Source organism: Amblyraja radiata, unplaced genomic scaffold (assembly GCF_010909765.2).
Source record: "Amblyraja radiata isolate CabotCenter1 unplaced genomic scaffold, sAmbRad1.1.pri scaffold_6_ctg1, whole genome shotgun sequence".
Lineage (NCBI taxonomy): Eukaryota > Metazoa > Chordata > Chondrichthyes > Rajiformes > Rajidae > Amblyraja > Amblyraja radiata.
In genome coordinates, this window is record NW_022630717.1 from 8,330 (window position 1) to 18,957 (window position 10,628).

General features: G+C 55.1%; 1 protein-coding gene across 1 annotated transcript; it reads left to right on the plus strand.

Moving 5' to 3' along the window:
• Positions 1–221: 221 nt before the first annotated feature.
• On the plus strand, positions 222–9,979 carry LOC116970277 (general transcription factor IIH subunit 4-like; the record flags this gene model as incomplete). Its single annotated transcript, XM_033016950.1, has 9 exons — positions 222–310; positions 978–1,086; positions 1,681–1,749; positions 2,991–3,074; positions 3,524–3,656; positions 4,237–4,367; positions 4,568–4,615; positions 9,114–9,192; positions 9,604–9,979. Coding segments are annotated over 9 exons (912 nt in total), but the record flags the coding sequence as incomplete, so codon positions are not given.
• Positions 9,980–10,628: the final 649 nt, after the last annotated feature.

Here is a 10,628-nt window from a genome sequence, read left to right on the forward strand (position 1 = left end):
CCCAATATATGGGATGTCCCGGCTAATACGGGACAGTTGGCAACACTACTGGTCCTGGACAAGTTACTGGTGATGTTGACTCCTAAGTTGATGTTGGTAAGTTAGGCGTAGGTTTATGGTTGGCGTGGTGTACTGAGGTGGGGGCGTGTTGGTGTGCCTGGTGCCTCTACTCATTGCTGACTCTTCACCCTCCCCCCCCCCCACTACCCCCCCACCCACAGGTGATCCTGCATTTCATGGTGGGCTCACCCAGTGCAGCCGTCAGCCAGGATCTGTCCCAGCTCCTCATCCAGGCCGGGCTCATGAAGAGGTGAGTAATGCCCTGTACCAGCCCAGTGTATGACCATGCACGCATGCACGCACGCACGCGCACACACACACACACACACCCACACACACACGCACACACACACACACGCACACACACACACACACACACACACACACACACACACACACACACACACGCACGCGCACGCACGCACACACACACACACACACACACACACACACACACACACACACACACACACACACACACACACACACACACACACACACACACACCCCAGCAGGTTTGACCCTCCCCCACTGTCTCCACATACTAGTGTTGCCAACTGCCCCGTATTAGCCGGGACATCCCGTATATTGGGCTACATTGTTTTGCCCCGTACGGGACGGCCCTTGTCCCGTATTTCACCGCCACTACCAGATGCCCCTCCACGTACGTACTGATAAACCCATCGTGAATGGAAAATATCACAAGTGGAAAATGCCAACACCAGAGTGATCAGGGTTGGACCGCCAGGCACTTGTGGGTTTTCATTCTCCAGGTTAGTTCCATCCCCCCCCCCCCCCCCTCCCCACCCTCTCTCTCCTCTTCAGTCCTCTGCCTCTGGCAGTGTTTTTAATTTCCACGTTTTAATTATGAAATCTCTTTGGCCTCTCTGTGGTAATGTTCATTCTCTCCGCTCCAGTGAAGGGACAGAAGCCCCCTGTATCACATCTGCTGGCTTCCAGTTCCTGCTCCTCGACACCTCCTCCCAGCTTTGGTACTTCATGCTCCAGTACCTGCACACTGCTGAGGTAGGCAGCTGGCCAGGGAACTCTCACCCCCCATCCCCCCTCACCACCCCTCCCCCTTTCACTCCACGCCCATCTCCCCCTCCCTCAACCCTCTCCCTCTCCCCCCCTAATCCTTTCCCTCAACCCCCCTCCCTCCACCCCATCTCCCCGCTCCCTCCACCCCCTCCCTCTGCCCCACCTCTCTCCCCCACCTCTCTCTCCCCACCTCTCTCCCCATCTCTCTCTCCCCCACCTCTCTCTCCCCCACCTCTCTCTCCCCCACCTCTCTCCCCCACCACCCTCTCCCCCAACTCTCTCTCCCCCAACTCTCTCTCCCCCACCTCTCTCTCCCCCACCTTTCTCTCCCCCAACCTCTCCTTCTCCCCCACTTCTCTCTCCCCCACTTCTCTCTCCCCCACCTCCCTCTCCCCCACCTCCCTCTCCCCCACCTCTCTCTCCCCCACCTCTCTCCCCTCATCTCCCTCTCCCCCACCTCTCTGTCTCTGTCCACATTGGTGAGGTGGGACAGACCCTTAACTCTACGGCTGTTGCCACCGGGACCCCCAGTGAGGGACGAACTTGTTGCTGATTCACCTCCTGCTTTATTTCCTCCAGACACGAAAGATGGACCTGGTTGAGATCCTGTCGTTTGTTTTCCAGCTGAGTTTCTCCACGCTGGGCAAGGTGAGCAGGGTGTCGTCTTGTTCCTGTACCCTGCACCCCCACCCCCACCCCCACACCCACCCACCCACCGTGGCAGGGGGGAGATAGAGAGAGAGGGGCGTAGGGTTGACAACTTTCCCACTACCAAATAAGGGACAAATGGTAAAAATACGGGACAAATTCCCCGGTGGCAATTCGTTGACCGACTGGGCCGTGGCTGGGTGAATGATGAGTTGGCCCGGGTGCTGGACTGGACTGCACACAAAGCCCAGCCGGCGGGCCAGCTGTGAGGAGTTTTGGCCCGGGGGCCGCCCGCACAGTCCAGCGCTCCGTCCAACTCACGAACCGATGATCGGCCATGAGAAGGAGGAGGGTGGTGGTGTCTGCTGTTGCTGCTGCTGTTGCTGCTGCTGCTGCTGCACTACGTCGGGGCGGGTGAGGCGGGGTCCGATCCGACAGTCCCCTCGAGTAGCAGCGGTCAAATACGGGACAAGGGCGGTCCCGTACGGGACAAACCAATTTAGCCCAATCTTTCTTACTAAAGGAACTGCAGATGCTGGTTTACACCGAAGATAGACACAAATTGCAGAAGTAACTCCGCGGGACTGGAGAGAAGGAATGGGTGACGTTTCAGGTCGAGACCCTTCTTCAGACTGAGAGTCAGGGGGAGAGGGAAACGAGAGATATAGACGGTGATGTGGAGAGATATAGAACAAATGAATGAAAGATATGTAAAAAAGTAACCGTGATCAAGGAGAGGTGGAGCCCACAATGGTCTATTGTTGGCAGTGGGCTAGGTGGTAACGAGATATACAGACAGTGAAACTCGACAGAACGACAATGAAACTAGTACGATGACTCGAGTGAGGATGCAAGAACGAGTTTAGTTTAGTTTAGAGATACAGTGCGGAAACAGGCCCTTCGGCCCACCGAGTCCGTGCCGACCAGCGATCCCCGCTCACTAACACTATCCTACACACAAGTGTGACAGTTTACATTCACACCAAGACAATTGATCTACAAACCCGCACGTCTTTGGAGTGTGGGAGAAAACCCACGCAGGTCACGGGGAGAACGTGCAAACTCCGTACAGACAGTACATTAGCAAACTTGCAGATGACACAAAGCTGGGTGGCAGTGTGAACTGTGAGGAGGATGCTATGAGAATGCAGGGTGACTTGGATAGGTTTGGGGAGTGGGCAGATGCATGACTCTCCCCCTCTCTCTCCCCCTCTCTCTCACCCTCACCCTCTCCCCCCCAGGATTATTCGGTGGAGGGGATGAGTGAGTCGCTGTTGACCTTCCTGCAGCATCTGCGTGAGTTTGGGCTGGTCTTCCAGAGGAAGGTACGGGGAGACACAGCGTGAATTGGGGGGGGGGGGGGGGATTCTGCGGGGGAGGGGGAGGGGCAGGGGGTGAGACACTGAACGGGGAGAGCAATACATCTCTCCCTTCTCTCTAAACCGTCCCTCTCTCTCCCCCTCCCCTCTCCCCCTCTCTCCCACTCCCCCCCTCTCCCCCTCTTACCCCTCTATCTCCCTCTCTCCCACTTCCTCTCTCCCCCCCCCTCTCTCCCCCTCTCTCCCCCCCTCTCCCCCCCCCTCTCCCCCTCTTACTCCCTCTCTCCCACTCTCTCCCCCCCCTCTCTCTCTCCCCTCTCTCTCCCCCCTCTCCTCTCTCCCCCCTCTTCCCCCCTCTATCCCTCATCTTCTCTCCCCCCCTCTCCTCTCTCCCCCCTCTCTCCCCCCTCTTCTCTCTCCTCCCTCTCCCCTCCCTCTCCCTGCCCCGGTTCCAGCGTAAGTCTCGGCGGTTCTACCCGACACGGTTGGCCATAAACCTGGCGCTGGGTGTGACGGGCAGCGCGGTGGATGTTCACCGGCAGGGTTACATCGTGGTGGAGACCAACTATCGTATCTACGCCTACACCGGTCAGTGTACAGTCGTGTGTGTGTGTGTGTGTGTGTGTGTGTGTGTGTGTGTGTGTGTGTGTGTGTGTGTGTGTGATCTGTGTGTGTGTGTGTGTGTGTGATCTATGTGTGTGTGTGTGTGTGTGTGATCTATGTGTGTGTGTGTGTGATCTGTGTGTGTGTGTGATCTATGTGTGTGTGTGTGTGTGTGTGATCTATGTGTGTGTGTGTGATCTGTGTGTGTGTGTGATCTGTGTGTGTGTGTGTGTGCGCGTGTGCGTGTGCGAGCGCGTGTGCGTGATCTATGTGTGTGTGTGTGTGTAATCTGTGTGTGTGTGTATGTGCGTGTGTGATCTGTGTGTGTGTATGTGTGTGTGTGATACAACAATACAATACAATACAATTTATTGTCATTTGAGCCTCAGTGAGGCTCAAACGAAATTCTGTTTCCACAGCCATACAAACAAAGACAATTCCTAGACATACATACAATTTAGTTCACATGTGTGTGTGTGTGTGTGAGTGATCTATGTGTGTGTGTGCGTGTGCGAGTGCGTGTGCGAGATCTGTGTGTCTCTGATCTGTGTCCGTGTCACTCCAGACTCAGAGCTCCAGCTGGCCCTCGTTGCGCTTTTCTCCGAGATGCTTTACCGGTTCCCCAACCTGGTGGTGGCTCAGCTGAGCAGAGAGAGTGTGCAGCAGTCTATAGCTAACGGGATCAGTGCCGAGCAGGTCAGTGCCCAGCCCCCCACCGTGTCCCCCACCTCCCCTCCCCCACCCCCACCCTCACCTCCCTTCTCTCCCTCCCCTCTTTCTCCCCCCCGCTTTCTCCCCCCTCCTTCTCCCCCCTCTTTCTCCCCCCCCCCTCTCTCCCCCTCTCTCTCTCTGTCCCTCCCCCTCACCCTCAGCTCATTCTCTGCTTTATCCTGCAGATCATCCACTTCATGAGGACCAGAGCTCACCCTGTGATGCTGAAAACGGTGAGACAAACACCCACTCCCCCACCCCCTCACTCCTCCCCTCCCCCACACCCCTCCCTCACCCCCACACCCCTCCCTCTCCCCCACCCCCTCACTCCTCCCCCCCCCCCACCCCCTCACTCCTCCCCCTCCCCCTCACTCCTCCCCCTCCCCCACCCCCTCCCCCCTCCCCCCTCCCCCTCCCCCACCCCTTCCCCCAAAGTGGGTCAGGCAGCATCTGTGCATTTGCAATTCCTTCCTACAGTCTGCGGAAGAGTCTCGACCTGAAACTTCACCCATTCCTTCTCTTCAGAGATGCTGCCTGTCCCGCTGAGTTACTCCAGCACCTTGTGTCCACCTGTAACTTGACCCGCTGAGTTACTCCAGCACCTTGTGTCCACCTGTAACTTGACCCGCTGAGTTACTCCAGCACCATGTGTCCACCTGTAACTTGACCCGCTGAGTTACTCCAGCACCTTGTGTCCACCTGTAACTTGACCCGCTGAGTTACTCCAGCACCTTGTGTCCACCTGTAACTTGACCCACTGAGTTACTCCGACACTTTTGAATTGAATTGAAGAAATGTTATTAGCCAAGTATGTACACATACAAGGAATTTGCTTTGGTGCTCCGCTCGCAAGCAACAACACGACATACAGTAGACAATTACAAATAAAACATAATTTAATCTTGTGAAGAATTAAATAAAATACCAAAGCAAAAGGTGATGTGTGGCTGTTGAGAAACTACTCTCCTAAAGACTACTATCAATTCCACTGTCTTAAGAGTCCATTGTCCACTGGCTTTAAGGATAAGGGGGAAATCTTTTAGGACCGAGATGAGAAAAACATTTTTCACACAGAGAGTGGTGAATCTCTGGAATTCTCTGCCACAGAAGGTAGTTGAGGCCACAGTTCATTGGCTATATTTAAGAGGGAGTTAGATGTGGCCCTTGTGGCTAATGGGATCAGGGGGTATGGAGAGAAGGCAGGTACAGGATACTGAGTTGGATGATCAGCCATGATCATATTGAATGGCGGTGCAGGCTCGAAGGGCCGAATGGCCTCTACTCCTGCACCTATTTTCTATGTTTCTATGAGGATTGAGCTCCAGGTTGTTGCGATGGCACCAGCACGCAACAAGCTGGGGCTCAGGTTGCGGGGTTCAGGCACAGTCAACTGGGAGAGTTTGGAGTGTAGTATCTCTGGGACAATGGTGTTGAATGCAGAGCTAGAATCCACAAACAGGATCCTTGCATGGGCCCCCTGTCCGTCTAGAGTCGACACCACCATCTGCTGGTCACGGCCGGTGCTACAGGGGACAGTGCGCACTCTCAGGCTCTGTCCGTGGAGCGATGCCACCATCTGCTGGTCACGGCCGGTGCTGCAGGGGGCAGGTTCTTACATAGAAACATAGAAAATAGGTGCAGGAGGAGGCCATTCGGCCCTTCGAGCCTGCACCGCCATTCAATATGATCATGGCTGATCATCCAACTCAGTATCCCATCCCTGCCTTCTCTCCATACCCCCTGATCCCTTTAGCCACAAGGGCCACATCTAACTCCCTCTTAAATATAGCCAATGAACTGGCCTCAACTACCTTCTGTGGCAGCGAATTCCACAGATTCACCACTCTCTGTGTGAAAAATGTTTTTCTCATCTCGGTCTTAAAAGATTTCCCCTTTATCCTTAAACTGTGACCCCTTGTTCTGGACTTCCCCAACATCGGGAACAATCTTCCTGCATCTAGCCTGTCCGACCCCTTAAGAATGTTGTAAAGTCTTGACTGCAGGAGGCATGTCCACCCATCGCCAAACCACCCCCTCCACTATCAGGGGTTACACGGTGGCTCAGCGGTCCCTGTGGGTTGGAGGGTAGCTAATATTATCCCACTTTATAAGGAAGGCGGGAGAGGGAAAACGGGGAATTATAGACCAGTTAGCCTGACATCGGTGGTGGGGAAGTTGCTGGAGTCAATGATCACATTGTATGACGGTGCTGGCTCGAAGGGCCGAATGGCCAACTCCTGCACCTATTGTCTATTGCTTCCTCACAGTGCCAGAGACCCAGGTTATATACTAACTACGGGTGCTGTCTGTGCGGAGTCTGTACGTTCTCCCCCCCGTGACCTGTGTGTGTTTTCTCCGGGATCTTCTGTGTTTCCTCCCACGCTCCAAAGACGTGCAGGTGTGTAGACTAATTGGCTTGGTGCTAGTGTAAACTATCCCTCTTGTGTGTAGGATAGTGTGGGGATCACTGGTCAACCATGATAGAATGGCGGAGTAGACTCGATGGTCCAAATGGCCTAATTCTGCTCCTATATCTTATGAAGGGTCCCGAGCTGAAACGTCACCTATCCATGTTCTCCACAGATGCTGCCTGACCCGCTGAGTTACTCCAGCACTCTGTGAAACGTCACCTATCCATGTTCTCCACAGATGCTGCCTGACCCGCTGAGTTACTCCAGCACTCTGTGAAACGTCACCTATCCATGTTCTCCACAGATGCTGCCTGACCCGCTGAGTTACTCCAGCACTCTGTGAAACGTCACCTATCCATGTTCTCCAAATATGCTGCCTGACCCGCTGAGTTACTCCAGCACTCTGTGTAATTTTTTTGTAAACCAGCATCTACAGTTCTACTTATGGCTAGCAAATGGAATCAGCAGTGGGGCATCGAGGGCGAGATGGGCTGAAGGGCCTGTCCCTGTTTCCCCGTCTCTGGAGAACACAGAGTGCTGGAGTAACTCAGCGGGTCAGGCAACATCTGTGGAGAACATGGATAGGTGACGTTTCACAGAGTGCTGGAGTAACTCAGCGGGTCAGGCAGCATCTGTGGAGAACATGGATAGGTGACGTTTCACAGAGTGCTGGAGTAACTCAGCGGGTTAGACAGTATCTCTGGAGAACGTGGAGAGGTGACGTTTCAGTTTGAGACCTTTCATCTTCTTACAAACCAGCATCTGCAGTTCCTTCTTACAGTCTGAAGAAGGGTCTCGACCTGAAACGTCACCTATTCTTCTTGGTTTCTTGGTTTCTTGGTCCTCCAAAATATTCCAAATGGAATTTAAACTGGAGGTGGTGAAGGGAGGCCTTAAACCAGAAAGGGTTATTGGGAAGAAAGAGCTACTTTAAATTTAGTTGCATCTGGTTGGGTAACTATAGTTGGGTGGAGATTATTCCATGCTTTAATTGTGCGGGGGAAGAACGAATTGCTGTACACATCTGTCTTTGTAGCTGGGATCACAAATTGGATCGAATGCCCTCGTTTGCTCCTAATTGGTTTGGGTTTGGTGTAGGTCTTGTAATCTATGTCGAGCTGACCATTTTGTAAAAACAGGTCAAACGGTGAGCTTCACGTCTGTCTTGGAGAGGGTTCCTTCCACCCCAGAGAATTCAGAAGTTTGGTGACACTCGCTTCTCTCTCATAGGTGTTAGTAACAAATCGAGCTGCCCGTCTTTGGATACGTTCGATGGAAGAAATGTTTTTATTTGTGTATGGGTCTCATGCTGCAACTGCGTAGTCCTTTCTCTCCAGAGATGCTGCCTGACCCGCTGAGTTACTCCAGCACAATGTGAAGCGTCACTTGTTACTTGACCCGCTGAGTTACTCCAGCACTTTGTAATTTTTGCTCCAGAGTCCAGCGCCTGCAGTTCCTGGTGGCTTGGTTTCCTCGGTGGAGGGTGAGGGGAGCTTCTATGTTGGACTGAGATGATCCAATATGACCCTCAGTCCCTCTGCACCTGGCTGTGCCCATCTGTGGAGCGACACCACCACCTGCAGGTCACGGCCGGTGCTGCAAGGGACAGTGGGCTCTCTCAAGCTCTGCAACACTTGTCCCTTTACCTCCCCCCTCGACTCCTTTCAAGGACCCAAGCAGTCGTTCCAGGTACGATAGAGGTTCACCTGTATCTCCTCCAACCTCATCTACTGCATCCGCTGCTCTAGATGTCAGCTGATCTACATCGGTGAGACTATGCGGAGGTTGGGCGATCGTTTCGCCGAACACCTCCGCTCGGTCCGCAAGAACCTACCTGACCTCCCGGTGGCTCAGCACTTCAACTCTCCCTCCCATGAGGTGCTGTCCTGGGTCTCCTCCATGGCCAGTGTGAGCAACAAAGGAAATTGGAGGAACAGCACCTCATATTCCTCTTGGGGAGCCTGTATCCAGTGGGCATGAACATTGAATTCTCCCAATTTTGTTAGCCCTTGCTGTCTCCTCCCCTTCCCCAGCCCTCGGGCTCCTCCTCCTCCTTTTTCCTTCCTTCTCCCCGCCTCCCCCTATCAGTCTGAAGAAGGGTTTCGGCCCGAAACGTTGCATATTTCCTCCGCTCCATAGATGCTGCTGCACCCGCTGAGTTTCTCCAGCATTTTTGTCTACCTTCTCTCAGGCTCTGTCCGTGGAGCGACACCACCACCTGCAGGTCACGGCCGGTGCTACAGGGGCCAGCACCTTGTGCATTGTGGGTGGAGGTCTCTGTGGTTTCCCCGTTGACCCAGTCTGTGTTTGTCTCCCACAGACCCCGGTGCTGCCTCCCACCATCACCGACCAGGTGCGGCTCTGGGAACTCGAACGTGACCGGCTACAGTTCACCGAAGGCAAGTTCACCGTGTGGTGGCTGCACCGGGGAGAGGTTGGGGAGGACGGGGACAGGGAGGGGACTGGGGGGGGGTCAAGGATGGTGGAGCGGGGGGGCAGGAGTGTGCGGGGCGGGGAGAGGGGGATGGAGAGAGGGGTATGGGGAGGGAGAAGGGGAGGGCAGAGAGGGGGGTTGGGGAGAGGGGAGGGGAGGGGATGGGCTGAGGGGAGACGGGAGGGGGGGGGAGGTGGGGAGGGGAGACGGGAGGGGAGAGGGAATGGGGAGGGGATGGGGATGGGGAGAGAAGGGTCGGGCAGAATGCAGCCTCGAGATCTCACGGTCGAGTTTAGGGTGATCTCCCCCTTCTCATTGTACCCCTCCTTACTTCCCCCCACCCACTTCTCCCCCCCCCCTCTCTCTCCCCCCACAGGTGTGCTGTACAACCAGTTCCTGTCGCAGGTGGACTTTGAGTTGCTGCGTGACTATGCGCGGGACCTGGGGGTGCTGGTGTGGGAGAATCCCCCCAAGCGGCTGATGGTGGTCACCCCCACCGGCCACCCCGACGTCAAACGCTTCTGGAAACGGCAGAAACACAACTGACCACCCGGGGAATCTCCCCACATTCCCGCCCCCTCCCCTCTCCCCCATTCCTGCCCCCCAAAGCCCAGACTGGAGTAACCCTCCCAGCTTTGTCTCCCCCTCCCGCACATTCAGTCTGAAGAAGGGTCTCGACCCAAACCGTCAGCTGTTCCTTTCTCTTCAGAGACGCTCACAAGTTATAGGAGTAGAATTAGGCCATTCGGCCCATCGAGTCCACTCCACCATTCAATCATGGCTGATCTCTGCCTCCTAATCCAATTTTCCTGCCTTCTCCCCATAACCCTTGACACGCGTTAAGGCTGCCTGACCCGCTGAGTTACTCCGGCACTCTGTGTCCTCTCCATGTTCCCCAGAGATGCTGCCTGACCCGCTGAGTTACTCCGGCACTCTGTGTCCTCTCCATGTTCCCCAGAGATGCTGCCTGACCCGCTGAGTTACTCCGGCACTTTGTTTCCATCTCCCACCCATATGCCACAAAGATAGACACAAAAAGCTGGAGTAACTCAGCGGGACGGGCAGCATCTCTGGAGAGAAGGAATGGGTGACGTTTCGGGTTGAGACCCTTCTTCAGACCTGCCTCTCCCGCTGAGTTACTCCAGCATTCTGTGCCCTGTCCATGTTCAGCAGAGATGCTGCCTGGATCCTCCCCTACCCCCCACCCAGGTCACGGGGAGGATTGTTGGGGGGGGGGTGTTCACTGGGTCCAGTCCCCAGCACCCCCTCCCCAAGTTGGGCTGGGCAGCGGGAACCGTCCCACCCTCCCGACCACGCGTGATCCTGGGACCGGCGAAGATTCACCACCGACAGAGGCGGCCGCTGTTTCTGTGTGTTTTTGCATTTTCTTAATAAAATGTG